General features: G+C 39.2%; 1 protein-coding gene across 1 annotated transcript in view; it reads left to right on the plus strand.

The window, feature by feature from the left end:
- Nucleotides 1-296: 296 nt before the first annotated feature.
- The window catches only part of SNX2 (sorting nexin 2), a 29,623-nt gene continuing 14,041 nt past the window's right edge, over nt 297-15,878 (plus strand). Inside the window, exons 1-3 of the mRNA XM_059873205.1 lie at nt 297-455; nt 7,405-7,522; nt 14,841-15,004. Coding sequence (XP_059729188.1) covers nt 348-455; nt 7,405-7,522; nt 14,841-15,004 — 390 coding nt within the window. The 5' untranslated portion in view covers nt 297-347. The remainder of the gene's footprint in view (nt 456-7,404; nt 7,523-14,840; nt 15,005-15,878) is intronic.

Consider the following 15,878-nt stretch of genomic DNA (forward strand, 5'->3'; position numbering starts at 1 on the left):
GGCTGCGAGGATGTGGCAGGGGCTGTGATGGCTGTGGGGACGCGGCAGAGGCCGTGGATGCAGCAGGGGCTGTGACGGCTGGGGGGCTGCAGCAGGGGCCGTGGATGTGGCAGGGGCTGTGACGGCTGTGGGGACGCGACAGGGGCTATGAATGTGGCAGGGGCTATGGATGTGGCAGGGGCGGTGACGGCTGTGGGGCTGCAGCAGGGGCCGTGGATGTGGCAGGGGCGGTGACGGCTGCCCGTCTGCCGCAGGCCCTGCGGGCACTGCCCGGCCCCGCCCCGGCCACCGAGGTCACGTGCCGGCGGGGCGGTCACGTGAGCGCGGAGGCCGGGCCGGAGGGGAAGATGGCGGCGGAGCGGGAGCCTCCGCCGCTGGGAGAGACGCGGCCCGCCGACCTCGAAGAGCTGGAGGACGGCGAGGACCTCTTCACCAGCACCGTGTCCACCCTGGAGGTGAGGAGAGCTCGTTCTCTGCTGCAGGCCCTGCGCCCCGTGGCCGACCCGGCGCCCGCCCGCCTTCCCCTCCCGTACCCTCCCCTCCTCGTCAGGCCGCCGGTTCTTCTCCCCTGCCCAGGCCCCCCTCAATCCTGCCCGGGCCCCCGCCCCGCCGCTGCCCCTGCCGACCTGGCCTCCACCAGGTCGCCGTCCCACCGCCCACCTCTGCTTCGTCTCCTCGGTGCTTCCCTCACGGAGAGAACGGGGCTTCTGCTGCCAAGAGAAGCTCAAAACTCTCTTCTCCAAGTACCGCCGTTTCACCTTCTTTTACACTCTTGTGCTGCCGGGGGAATATTTTCACCTTATCTCTTTCCAGTTTCTCTCGGGTATGTGTGTGTGTGGGTGTGTGAGTGTGGGTGTCTGTGTCTCCGCCATAGACTTTGAGTGGATTCATAACGACCCATTTTCTTTGTTTGGCCTCTTTCCGAGGCTTCACTCCATTTCAGTTTGCAAACCTTGTAGATACTTATTTGTCTCTGGGGTTTCTTCCATGGGAGCCGACGCAGTGCTAGGCTGCGGCGGCTGCTGGGACCTGCCGGGAAAGAGGCACAAGGAGACATGAGAAATGCTTATGTGTTCATTCCTTATAGCGGGAGCCTTTTTGGCACGTTGTTGTGGTCACGTTCCACCTACGTGTCTTGCCAGTATCTTCCGGATACTTTATTCTTCCTGTGCATAAATGCCCATTTAAAAAGAAAATTGCTCTGTTCCTCTTTTCCTGAAGAGTTTTCTGTCCCTGACCTTTACAGAAATAGGATTGGTGCATGTTTCTTTGGTTTTGCTCTGGCTGTTGTCTGTCCTTAACAAAAAACCCTGCAGTATACAAAGAGGGTTTTAAATGTATTTTAAAGTCACTTGCCTTTTCTCAAGCTACTTCCTTTTTTTCTTTCTTTTTTATAGATGCATAATCTGTGCATTGGTAGAAAAAGATATGTGGAAAAAATGCACTGAAGGAATAAGAAATGATGTGAATCTGCAGTTGACAAGAATTGCATGAGTAGACTTCTGTGCATCTCTGTGTGACACAGTGTGTATTACTGGAGTCTTTTTCAGTGCACGGAGAAAGACTGCAGTGTAACACAAACAATGTTTTTATTGATGTGGTCTCAAACTAAAGCTGCAGGAGATAAGATAGATTTAGTGTCCAAATCACAGTTACTATGAGATAAAAAAGTTACTGAAACTCCTCTAACTGCAAACGTTGGCAAAGAAATGGGCTTTGTATTAATTGCTGACAATTCCACTCTGCTGCTTCGTTTGTGTACACAGTCTGTTTGGGATAGAGTCTCTTAAGTGGAAAGGGGAAGCCTTGTTGCTTAAAGAGAAGCTTTTAAAAGCTGCATCAGTAAGCTTTTTCTGACATCAGCATTTAGGACACTGCCTTAATCTTGTGATTTTCCTGCAAATTTGGAAGGAAGAGGTAATGAAAATTGACTTTGGACATCTTACTAGTTGGAACATAAATTGGTGGATTCAGTGTAGAGTAACATAGTCCAGAGAAGAATGATTGTCTGATGATGTAGGCCTAGTTAAACTTTTGTCTTGAGTGTTACTTTAATCTGGTAAATATTCATGGACAAACTGATTATAAATGGCAGTGGGAGTTGTATAGTAACAACAGAATGGTGTCATGCTTTTTGTAGTTAATCATGTATTTGGTTGCTGATACCAGAAGTGAGAGTGTGGCAAGGGACACTGAGGTCCAAACCAAACTTACCTGAGGGCTTTGGTACTTTGAAAGGGTTCCCAACTGCTTTATCTTGGAGCTGTCTGTTTGCTTTTAGCATGATTAATTTCAGTTCCTTCCTATTTTATCTTGCTTCCATTCTCTTTCAGTTCACAAAATGTGTGCTGCGCCTTTCCTGTCTGTAATTTGATTAGAAAAGCTGTCTGTTTTTTAATACATCTTCCAAATATTAACAAGTCTCCATTTGAAAACACGAGCTAAGTTGCTTTTGACAAAATATACATTCAGTGTACATTATGAATGGCAAATATGCAGCATTTAAGTACAGAGAGTCTTAGTTTCTTCAGTGTCTTCAAATGGAGAATATTTTCTTTGTGCATGTTGTAAAGAGTTAATGTCTTGAATTGAACTCTCTCAATTGTAGAAAATAAAACATTAGAAAGATCTCACTGAACTGTAACACCTGGGATTTCTGGGATGCAGCGGAAACACATTTTAGGACTTGAAAATTTGCAGTATGGCAGAGAATGAGAACTCTTCCTTCCTGTGGTCTTCGGACACCAATGAACTGGGAATCAGGTTGGGCAGCAACTTGTCTGAGCTGATAGGATGCTCATTTTATTGTCAGGTATCAACAGTGCCTATGAGTAGTAGAATTAGAATGGTTATTTTGTTTTTATTGTGCCAACTGTACTGTGAGTCTGGACAGCTGCCTCTCTTGCATTCAAGGTTACTGAGAGGTTTCCCTTTAGCTGCCAGAGTAGCTTTCATTAGTGAGAACAGCCAGGATGAATCATGTAAATGATTTAAGCCAAAATTGCATTTACAGTGATAATCAGTGGTGAGTTTCATGTGAATAATATTCCTGGTTATTATATATATGTGCTGGTTTGCATCTGCAGTGCTCTCCTAGGTATCAGGTTTTTGTAGCTGAGTGTTTTCCTGAGATCTAGGTAGACTTATTTACTTGGTAAAATTTCAAGTGCATGGATTTTGGTGGGGTTTTGTTTTGTTTTTGTTTGGCTGTTTTATTTTTTTAGTTGGGATTTTTTGGTTTTTTTGTGATGTGGTTTTTTTCTTTTTGAGGTTTGTTTCTGGTCTGGTTTTGTTTTGTTTTTTAGCTGTTGTTGGGTTTTGGTTTTTTTTTTTTTTATGAGTGTCCATGATTTGCACAGCAAGAAGGTTCTGGAAGTTGGTTGTACATTATGAGAAGAGTCACTCTGTTTTACAAGTTTAATCAACAAACTGCTAATTTGCTGTCTGTGTACTCTGCTCCCATTAAAAGGGTCCACAAACAACTGTATGAAAGTCAAATTTGGTGACATATGTGTAAGATATATGTTAGATTTTCTGAAAAATGGTCACTGTTACTCTCTTTTCACCATTTCTACCTTCTTCCTCCTTCATGCACCATTCAGTGTCTTTGTCATCTTCCTTGTTTACATGTTGCACCATTTCTTATTTCATTTTCCCTAAACTTCTCACTTATCTCTGTATTGCCAGTCTGTCTTTTGTGAAGATGCCATGTGAACACAGGAACCTAGGCTGCCATCTACTCATTCAAGCATACATTTACATTCCCATACTCCTGGTTGTTGGTGTGAGGTTTTTTTGAATGGAAAAATACACGGAGAAACTTGAAAATAATCAGTAAGCAGTACATGTGGTAATTTATCAAGGACTGTAATTTAGGGCAGGGTGTGTGCCAGTTGATCAGTTTATGTCAAAGATCTTCAGTATCTGTTTGGTTTTTGTACAGGAGGCAAAACACTAGATAGCCCAGAAGTCCAAATGGCTTTAATAGTATCCTTTCAGTTTAACAGTGACCATTACTGTGGAAGCAGTAAAGCTCCTATTGGAGTATCAGAAAGAAGAGCACTAAGTCCTTCAATACTGTACTGTACCTTTGCAGAAAGCTAAGTCTGTATCCAGGATCAATTGGTGTAATTCTAGTGAAAATTCTACAGTCAAGTGTAGTTCTACAGTCAGTGTCTCATTGCTCGATGTTAAATCCAGGCTATAATGGAAGTATGTGGAAATTCATTCCAATGGCTGCTTGTGTCTTCCTTTCTGCTGCAAATGACGCTGTCTTGCCGTTGAGTGTATTGTCTCTGCCCATGCTGTGGTTTGTGAGCTTCAGTAACCCTGTTTCAGACAGTGAGCTGGGTTAACCTGAGCAACTAGAGTATTATGATGGCCACCTTCTGTCAGCCTTCTGTGTTTTGACTGAGGGAAGCTAAGAGGGGCTCGTGCAAGCAGAACTAGTTTGGGGAGTACCCTACTATTAAGAGACAGGATGATGTCCAAATGTCTAGAGCTACAGTTTCAACCAGCAGAAAATGCAAGATCTTGTTCTTGTTTCTTCATAAGTCAGAGCTGTAAAATACTTGGTTATTGCCTCCAGATGTAATGAACAATAAAATAACAGAAAATAGAGCTTGTTACTGACGTTTTAAATTGGAATGGGCCCATGGGCATCTTACCAGAAACTTGTTTTCAAGAAAAATGTAGCAGGATCCTGACTGTCCTGCATACCTGGATGTCCTGGCCATTGAGTATCTTGGTTATTGGAGGCTTCACCAATCCTTCAGCTCAGGACTTGTGTAGAAATTTCACATCTGTGTACATTTCAGGAAATGGGTGTGTTTGTGGCATTTTGTGAATCCTTGGCATCAAATAAATTTAAAGTTTCTAAACAGCTATGCTATTTGTCTGGGCCCTGAGGTTTTTGTTAGTCTTATCTCCATGTCTTGTGTGATAAAGAGATTTTCACTGCACTAACTACTGACCCCTTTGACAGGCATTGGCCATTTTAGCTGTATTTTGTAGAGATAAAAAAGCAAAGTTGGGGTCCTGCCTTCTAGCTCTCATCCATAGAAGACTGTAACTGAAACAGCTTAATATATTGTTCGCAGGCATGGGTGCTTCTTTGGTTTTTGAGAGGCGCTTTCTGACTCACTGGCTGTGCAAAATAATCAGAGTATTAGAAATTATTGACTCAGTTTTTGATACATAAGGACTATGCCTTGCTGGGTTTTTGTAGTTCCCTGTGAACTATGCCCATTTTGAAGTGAAGAAACTACTTCATTGCAAAACTCTTAAGCAAGCTGACCCAGTGTTTAGACTGTGAATAATTTTTAGGATGCTTCTACACATTTTTTTCTTATAAAGTCATGACTCCTAGTGAATATATTTAATCCCATTCTTAATTCATCTTGTCTGAGAACACAGCTGTTTAAAAGGACCAAAGAGCTGCAGAAAGATTAATGGACCAGTAGGGACCTTATTCACCTGTCAGCTTGTTGAAGTTTATTTCTGTCTGGCATTCATGACTCCCCCTGGCATGGGAGAGAAGAATTGGAAGGGTAAAAATGAGAAGACCAGTGGACAGAGATGAAGAGAATTTGATGGGTAGAATAAAAGTTGCGTTTATTCACCTCTTCCATGGGCAGGCCTGCCCTTAGCCATCTCCAGGAAGAGAGAAGTGCAATGGTGACTTAGACAAATGTTCTAACTCCAGATATCCTCTCTGTCCTTCTTCTCCACAGCTTTGCTGAGCATGGTTTTACAAGGTATGGGATATCCATCTGGTCAGCTTTGCTCTTCAGATTTCTGAGGTGCTCATAAGGTCTGTTTGAGTCCTTGCTGTTTGCAAATATTCTCATACAGAGTTTGGAGAGAGCTGTCTATAACTATCTGCTAACTACAGCTATGAAGCCTGGTATCTAGTGCAGAAATATTGGCTTTAACTGTGCCATTGGACAGGATCTCTCCCGTCTCAGTATCAGAAGGAGACTTGGTGGCATGTATTTATAGCTATTCTTAGAGGAATCTGTGTCTTTCTTTAAAGAGGGTATACCTCTGTATTGATCTTTGGTTAACTGTAACTTTAGGCATGCAGATATTTTCCATGGGTTCTTCAGATTTAAGTGTTCAAAGTGAGTGTCGTGTCTGATAGAATAGTTTTGTGATTAGAAGCCAGGTATAGTCAAAATAACCATTAGTAACCGAAATAGCTACTTACAATAAAACTGAGAAGATAGACTGAAGGAATAGCTTGAAGGTATAAGCATTCTCCAAGGGCTCTCTTCCACCATTCATTAAGCAAGGGCATAATTAAGTGATAAAGCAGAAAGCTCTCTGCTGATGTGCTATAAAGGTTCAGGAAGGCTTTTCTTCCCTGTAGTTGTGTTTCATGGCAATCTCTTGACAAGCACAAACCTACATGCATTTTGCATCTGTGGCAGTGCGGGACTCCCACTGTGTTCTAAAACTAGTCTGTCAAAATGTAAATGGATTGCTTTTCAGAGCTGAATAGCAGCAAAACTAGTTTGGAATGAGTACCTACAATGTTTCAGTGAAGAACTGCTTTTGATGATAAAACTTAAACATTTTTGAACCTCAAGCATTGAGAAATCAAGCATTTCCATGTTTTTCTGTTCTAGTTGGAATACAGGGTTTTGAACTTGCACTTCTACATAGAACTGGCTGGAGAGACAGCCATTTCTTCTGAAATATGCTACTTTTTAGTGATGAAATTGCTTAAAACCTTTGGCCATTACGTGTAACACATACTCATTTGTGGCCCAGTTTCAATATTGCTTTAGTTTTCCTTGGTGTCTTCAACAGGGAAAGTTCTAGTCTTCAGTGAATTAAAAAATTGTATCTGTGTCAAACCCAGCTTCCATGTACAATACAGTGTGATCCTCTGATCCTGTGTGGCAGTAATCCTGTTGCAAAGCTAACAAAATTTCTCACAGCTCCAAGCAGCCTTTAATTATTTGGATGGCATTAATACGTTCTTTTCAATCACAGAGCACTTGGAGATTTCTTTATTGATTTTTTGCTATCTACAAATCCAGATTTAAATCCAAGCCTTTCCAGGAGGAACGTAATAATCAAGTTACATTTGGCATTACTAAAAATTTATTCTAGATCATTCTATAACAGATTTTGTTTCACATTAATCAAACCTGAAGAAGCTGTTGACTGTTTTTTCTCTCCAACAAAGAAATTAAGAGCTGTTGACTAGCTCATATCTTTTATTCATTGTTGCTGTGCTAGGAATGGGAAATGGAAATAGCTGACAGAGTTCCCTTTCTGTGAATCTTCTTTTGTTTCTTTGCAATGAAATGATGTTGCAATAATTCATATTTACTGATACATGGCAACTTGTTCTCTTATAATCATTTAACTTTTTTTTTTTTTTTTTAAATACAGTCAAGTCCTTCGTCTCCGGAGCCAGCAAGTCTTCCTGCAGAAGACCTCAGCACAAACTCCAATGGTCCAAAGCCAGCAGAGATCATGCTGGATGGTGACAGAGAAGACCTCTTTGCTGGTAATGACTATTTTCTTCTAGCATGCCTGCACAAACCATTTCACCCTTGGACTGAAAGAAATGTGCTTTTCTGAGAGGGAGGATTGAAACCTTATAAGGAGTTTGACAGTGTTGTACAGGTCTTTTCTTGTGAAAAATGTTGTTAGTTGAGTTGTGAGTTATTGTTGTGACTTTGTTTATAAGTTTCTCTGTGGTGTGTACTGTCAGTGTGTAGTGTGGGAGTGTTAAGCTGGTCTCTAACATGTTTTGCTGACAGTAAGAATAGTCTTTATAATTTTGTGACTCAAAATGTTCAAATCCATGGAAGTGCATGACTTTAGTTACTTTCTTGTTTTCTGCTTAATAGTTGTGCATAAGCTGTCCCAGTTGGTTTTTTTTTCCAGTTATAAAGAGAGAGATAATTCAGATTGTATTGCAACTATTTCCTTCTTAATATTCTTGTTTTAATGGAAAGGTAACAAACTGGCACATGGGACCAGTCCTATCATGTTACTAGTGCATGGTTGTGTCTCTGACAGTTGACAGTATTGCGTGCTTTAGAAAAAGATGTGAAAGTCCTCCTAAGTGATCTGTTAATAGAACGTTTCTAAAGGTTCATAAATCAGTTGCTACTTCAGTGTCAGTTTTCAACTATCCTAACATGGGTTATTGTCGCTGTCAATTACAGTTGAAGGAACATTACCTATTCAAGAAAGGAGCCGGAATATTTGGAATATATTGTGTGCATAAGATGGTTCTGAATGTTACATCTCAATACTATCATTTTCCCTATTACTTCATATTGAGTTAGTCAGCTGACAGTCTGCTTTGAATACAGTCATCCTCATTGATTACCTGATGTAATAATTCAAAAAGAAACTTTATAACCTTTAGTTCTGGGTTATTTTGTATAAATGCATTTATACACATGCCCATTACATTTGTTCTCAACTTCCATAATTTGTATTTCCATATATTTGAAGTTGTTTGTTCATGACACTGTTAGAATGTATTGACAAGTTTAGTACCTCTCTGAAAGTGTTTTAAGAGAAAAAAGGAATAAAGGATAAAGGGGTATTATTACTCTTTTTCTGCATTTTTTTTTTGCCTTATAACTTACAAAGTAAGTGCTTTAGCAATGTAGCTTTCTAGTACTAGTCAGTAATTTGGTTATTTAGCTTCAGTATATAAAGCCAACTTTTTATAACCACAGAGCCATCTGGAGTGGATATTTTAAGAAAGCCAATTCTCCTTTGGATAATATTAAGAAAAGGAAAAGGGAAACTGGAGTAAATATTGAGGGGAATCAGACAGAAGGAACAAATGTTTGCAGCCAGATTGTTTCAACTGAAATGAATGCTGTGTGAATAACACAAGGAATTGATTTAATGGGTGTGGGGTTTGCCATGTAGGACATTCTCTTAAGCACTTGCAGCACTGAACTGGAGGCATCTAACACTGCCCGTCTACCTCAGCTGAGACTGGTCTTTTGAAGTTCAATTTATAGTACAGAGTGAGTTTAGTACTCTCAAATAGAGGAAAAAACAAATGTGATGTATGGAGCATAAGATAAAATGTTTTTCACAGTTTCCTGTTCAAAGCAAAAAGTTTGTATAAAGCTGTTGACCCCAAGTCATGAACTTCAGTGTTTGTGTCACTACCATTCTGAAATGACATTCTGAAAAACTGTGTTGAAATTGTGTTTCAGTGCTGTGCACTCACAAGTATAACTATTTGTTTCTTTCTTAGGACTGTTTTGCTAGACAGTATAGAAACAACATGAGCAGGGCAAGATGAGATGCCTAATCTCTTGCTTCCAGCATGATTGCAAAAGTCTGGCTTTCTAGGAAAGCAGAATTTAATCCAAAAGTGATTGTGACAGGGTTTTTCTTTGACGTGTTGAAATTCCAAAGAATCTTAACTTGGCACATCTTACAGGAGCACTTAAGTGGAGAGGAGAAAAAAATGAAGTTCCACAGCTTTGTAGCTTCTGTTGTTCCTTGATATTGAATTACTAGACACTTTAAAATCCAGGTGAACAAAATCGTGTTTGTGGCTCCTGAGAGGAGTGATTGCCATTCTTCGGGATCAGAAATAATGAAGTTTTTCAGACTTGTAAAAAATTGTGATTATATGCCTCTGTAGCTGTTGCAGACTTAATAAAACTTTTCTGTTATTTCACCTCATATTGCAGCCTAGTGGAAAAGAAGGTGAAGCAGCACAAATTTTCTCTATGGTTTTAATGCAGGACAGAATCTGGGAAATGGTTTAGGCTTTTTTTTATTATGCTTAAAACCTCTTTGCTATTATGTTTCTTTGGCAGCTACAAAATAATATGTACAATATAGATATTCGTTACCTTTTCTCTGACAACTTATAACTGAACTATAAAAACAGGGTCGCAAGAATTGAAGAAATGAGTTTTCCTGAGTTATTGGAGATGAGTAAATTTTTCTTCTTTGTTGTGGTTCTTCTATCTGTAACAAAGCAAACTGTCTTGCTAAACCCACTTAAAAACTTTCACCATTTGAATAAAAGTCACTATGTTGATTATTTGGCTAGAAGAATTATTTTATCTTACCTCACAGAGCTCTTACATGCAGAGACCTTAATGGTCAGTGCTTCAAATGAGGCAGTATTAGGTGTATCTTAAGGAATCTGGAGATACATCTTAAAGCTTGGTTGTCAATAATCTGCTATTATACAGTGAAGAGCTGCATATTGAACTAGTCTTCCAAAATGTTGACCCAAAATTCAGTGTATAGCTGCACAAATATGCCATGGACTGCCCATGTAGGGCACTGTTGTCTGTGTCTTCTACCTCTGATGCTCATAGAAGAGCACTGGATTGTGAACTCATCTGTGAAGTTTTATCAGTGTTCTGTCATCTTCTTCAAAAAAGTGGAAAACTATAATTTTTCCTCTCCTCTGTCGAATAAAAGATAACTGTTATTTTGTTTTTTCAGCTCTTAAATGTATTTGGGAATGGATCATATTATGAAAGTGTTTAGCTATTGTGTCCTGAGGAAGAGTCACTGTGTTGGGGCTGGGGTGATGTTTGTTTTCATTGGGTTGGTTTTTTGTTTAGTGGGCTTTTGTATTGTTTGGTTTTGTGGGGGTTTTTTTCCCCTTTAGGCTTTTTTCTTGGGATTTGAGGCAGAAGAGGAGGCGATAATTCTCTGATCCAATTGAGATATGTTCTTCAGGTGCACCTGAACAGAAAAGCTTCCAGCTGATGGTGTCTGTCAGACCGTTGTCATGTAATGTGTCTGATATGAAGAGTTTGTGCAAACGCCTTACTGTTTTTTAGAATATGCTTGTCTAGTTATTTTGCAAGAAACAAATGCACAAACATATGAACCTACAGTTTTGAAATCAGAAGGTGGTCATATAAGTGTGCGACTGTTGCATTAAAACTGTTTCGGTTCTCACTATGTTTAGTACTTCTGATATAATAAGGCAGCCCTAGGGCTGTGACTTAGTGTAGTAGTTCTTACAGTCAGTTCGGTTCAATAAAGTCTCTGAAATATTGCAGTGCCCGAGAAGCCTTTTTTAATAGCTTGTCCTCTGTTCTACATAACAGCTTCTGCTTAAGTTTACTTCCAGATTTATATGTTAACATGGAGAAACTTTCAAAGATAATAAGCCAATTTAATCATTCAAGCTATGTCAGAATGTTGAAGATCTGACATTTGAAAGTGTGACTGGTAAAAATAGCTTGTGGCCAAAGTGAGCTACTGAAGAATTGCAAACTTGCATTTTCTAAGATGATATTTCACAAAAACTGTTGGTGAAAAATAAAGAAACAAGCTCTATGTAATGCTGAGATTGAAGGCTGTGCTTGTGTGTTGATAGAAACTTGTGGTTGACTGTTGATAGAAACTTGTGGTTGACTGCAAAGCATTAATTTAGTGTATGTAGTGGTGTCCTATAGCAGAATGACATGTCTTCATGGTTTTTTGGAGCTAAGCAACTTGACAGTGATCCCTAACAAAGACTGTTTATAGATTGTAAAGTATGTATTTATGTCTAGCAGTCTACTCTGTTAGGTTGGTGGGAGTTCTTAATATGTTCTGGTAACTCCCATAACTGATACTAAGTGTTGGATTTCAGTATTTTCCTCCCAAAAGTTGGACAGAGCAGTTGCTTTCCTCTTGAAGTGAGAACTTAAGCTCTTGAGAACTATCCTGGAAAAGAAGACATCTAGATTTCATTTTTCATGCTAATAAAGGTAGTGAATATTTTAAAAACCAAACAAAACCCACACAAGCGCACAAAACCTCTCAAACCCAAAACCAACAATAAACTACACCACAAAACCACAACTTCATACTAAGTTTTCCGGTGAAGATCTAAAATTAATAGATTAAACAAATGTTTCTGGAAGCACCATAGTTTCTACTGTGAAGCCTACCATATTAATGTTTCCATGGGGAAAAAAAGCACACCTGTAAAACAAGCTGCAGAATTATCAGTAAAACCTTTTCATCAGACTATGTCATCTAATTACTCAAAGTAAAGGGACATATGTAAGAAGTAAATGTCAGAGTTCATCTCTGTTTCATGACAAATAGATCTTCAACTCATGTACTACTTGAGGACTGCTTTTCTGAGGGGGAAAAATAGCTAGAAGTAAGAGCCTGCTGTTTTATATAAAGCTAATTCTTCTTTTTCCTTTCAGAATCCTTCAATATTTTTGTTTTAAACCAACTTTCTCCCTGTTCAACTCAGTCCCAACATCCCCCTTCCCATATCTTTTCCATGTCATGCTTCTATATTTGCATAGTGTCTGGTGGCATGCCAAACCTGGGGTGAGAGGTAACAAGAGGGAGAAAGGCATAAATTCCCAATTCTTCCTAAAATAGATGACTTAGTGCTATCAAACAAACAGAAACTATTTTGTGTGGGTAAATTCCTTCAGGAAAATAAAAGAGAAACATCAGGCAGCAGCTTTAAAAATTTGCTAATCCTGCTTGGAATTAATTTCGTGCACAACCTAGACCACTTTGTGATACTAACAGGTATGTGGATACAAGTCTGAAAAAGAGGAGTCCTGGAGAAGAAGTGTGCTTCTGTTTCGTCTGATAGCAGCGCTACTTTCTTACATTAAATTCAGTTTTTTCATTAATTTATACTTTACAGAAAGAGGATTGTGTTTTCAGCTAATGTTTGAATTGCTTAATGACTTGTTTTATTAACCTGTCTAAAATTTGAAGTGAAGAAGTAGATAGTGGTGGTTAATGATTTGTTTCCTGAATGTGCTAGAATACAGCTAGTGATAGAAAAGAGGAAGAACTGAAGTGCAGTTGCTTTATTTCAGAAATATTTTGTGTTATACATTTCATGATGTATATAGTATACAGTGTTACATATGTATGTGCATATTTTTCTGAGAAATGTTTCTGTGAAATACTCATTTGTATAACTTATATGTTGAATGCTGTTAGCTGCCAAAGGAGAGAACTGCCCCTTGTTGAAATGTTCCTATTCTGCCAATCTAAAACCTCTTTTGCAACTGCCTCAGCATGACTTCCCACCTGACCTTAGATTCTGAATTAAAATTCCTTATTGATTTAAGACTCAGTGTCCTTCCTGTGGCATTTGAGAAAAGGAAGCATTAGGAGATACTTGTTTTTTAAGATTTAGCAGTAAGAATAAAACAATGCTATGAAAATAATTATTTTCAAAGAATGGCTGTAGATTCTCATTCATATTAAAAATGGAAAATATAATGAGGTGCTTGGTTCTAACTTAGTTTGAAAACACTATGAAAATAGTATGTAATTTGAAATTACAAAAAGCAATGCCAGCAGGCCGGGGGAATTGATCGTTCCACTTGGCTCAGCCCTGCTGAAGCCACTCCTGGGGTGCTGAGTCCAGGTCTGAGCTATCCAGTACAAGGGAGACATGGACAGATGGAGTCCAGTGCAGGGCCATGAAAATGATTGAGGACATAAAATGTATGGCATAAGAGATAAGATTGAGAAAGCTAGTGCTGTTCATCCTGGAGTAGGGGCTTGGGGTGAGGAGCATCATATAGTGGGTATGAGTACTTTATGGTAGGGAATGGAGAAGGGAGCCTGACTTCTCCGCTGACAGAACAGGAGGCAATGGCTACACACTAAAAACCAGAAAATATAGAAGACAAATCTTAGGGTTTTGTTTGTTTGTCTTTGGTGGGGGGTTAGGGGGTGATGCTGGCTTTGGGGTTTTTTTCCTTGTTGATTAGGGTGGTCAAACACTGCCACAGTGTTCCAAGTTATCCAAGGAAGAGGTAGATTCTGCTCCTTGGAGATGCTCATAATTCATCTGGATGTGATCCAGTTAAGCCTGCTCTAGCTAGAGCCCTGCTTGAACAGAGAGGTTAGATGATTTCAAAAGTCTTTTCCAAACTCAGCAATTCTGAGTGATATCCTCCAAAATAAAAGGCTGACAGTAAACTTCGTTAGCCTCAAGCGAGAATGAGTGTTTGCTTTGGTTTAATGCCTTTTTACCTGTTTGGTAAGTACTACCCACTAAAGTCTAGTTTGTGAAAGGACTTGAGGTCTTTTGGAAAGTCTGTTTTGGTATCAAATGACTATTCTGTGGTCCATGTTATCTTTTAAGAAACTGAAATTCTTGAATATGCATGTCTAGTGAGAACTCAATATTGTTTGTTTATTTGAGCTAGAACAGGAACTTTTGTATACCCAGGAAATGTGTGGTTTGTCAGTGGTCAGAACCGGTTAGTGAGATTTGCAGAGCAGTGGTTTGTGTTGTCTTCTTTAAAGGTAGGTGAACTCTCCATAGTTTAAAGGAAGTACTCAGTTTCTAGTGAGCTGTTTTAAGCTCTAAAGAGCATGGAGATAAGACTAAAGATGATCTTAATGTCTCACCTGCTAATACTGCTACTTTACAGTTTGTGGGGTATTTGGCAGGGTTGCGGGTGTGTAACGTCATTTGCTATATGGCTTAGTCTGCTTAGTTACCATCCTACATGACTAAATCAGCTGTTGTTCAGAGTGCGAAACAGGTGACGAGAAAGAGCTTCTCCTGTGGTAAAAAAAGTTAATTAACAATATGTCATACAGAAATAAATTATATGTATCTTGTGACTGCTTTAAAATACTCTACTGAACAGTATACAAAAAAAAAAAAAAAAGGCAATATTTGTCTTAATTTAACCCATTCTGCACTGCAAGTCCAAATGTCATATCTGGTTTTAGCTATGTATTGAAAAACATTATCCTGCACAAATGGGTGCTATTTATTTTGTTATCATGCATGTTTGTTGTCTTTATGATGCATATCCATCTGTGTTGCACAGGAAATTGATAGCTCACTCAATATGTTTATCTAGAAGCAACAGAAGAAGTTTCATTGGACAGTCCGGAGAGGGATCCAATACTTTCACCAGAACCTACTCCTGCAGTCACTCCTGTAACACCTACTACATTAATAGCTCCCAGAATGGAATCGAAAAGCGTAACAGCCCCAGTGATTTTTGATAGATCCAGAGAAGAGGTATGCTGTAAACTCTAAACTACAGAAATGTTTCATTTAGATTTTTAAGTTTTACTTTGTTTTAAAATGCCAGTTCCTAAACATTGGTAAATGGCATTATAACCTTGCTGTTTGTTTTGCAAAAAATGTTTAGTATGAATTTGACTCACGGAAATACTATAAGAATTCACTACAGAGGTGATTATAATTGAGATATGTAGTATTAGGGGTACGAAGTTCTATTCCTTCAGAATACTTTAAAAGTGTGTGTAGGAGTAAGCTGTGAACTTGATACATAAGAAATGTTATTAATTTAAATAACTCTTAACTAGCATGTTACAGTTTCAGCTTGCATTTCTGAAGCTGTTCGTAATGGGGAAATTGAACGAGCAGTTTTTAGAATTATCCAACATGCAAACAAAAAGCTGAGGACAATTGTATTCTTAACATTTCTATTTACATTTGATGTTCCAGTCAAAGCGTGAACATTTCTGAATGCCGTTCATTCTAGAGAGTTCTCTTACCAAATAGTGACTTTGCATACAAGACCTACCCGTGACTCAATGATGCCTGCTTCCCCAGATACTACATGATGGCATTTGATTCTGATTTTGCCCCCTTCAGCCCTGGTACTGTCCCTTCTGCCATAGCATTTCTAAAGATCTCTCTTTTTATCAAATTTAGGTATAGTACATGAAGGATTATATAATTATGGAACTCAGACAAATATCAGAAAATTTTTTATCTGTTGCTTTTCCTTTCCCAAGCTCTTCTGCTACAGATGCTGTTAATGAAAAGGAATGCCTATTCTTTTATTACAGGCACATGGAAGCATTGCAAATGAGAGTGGTTGTGAACCACAGTGTCTGCTGGCATTGTAGGTGGTACAATGAAC

The sequence above is a fragment of the Haemorhous mexicanus genome, chromosome Z, assembly GCF_027477595.1.
Source record: "Haemorhous mexicanus isolate bHaeMex1 chromosome Z, bHaeMex1.pri, whole genome shotgun sequence".
Lineage (NCBI taxonomy): Eukaryota > Metazoa > Chordata > Aves > Passeriformes > Fringillidae > Haemorhous > Haemorhous mexicanus.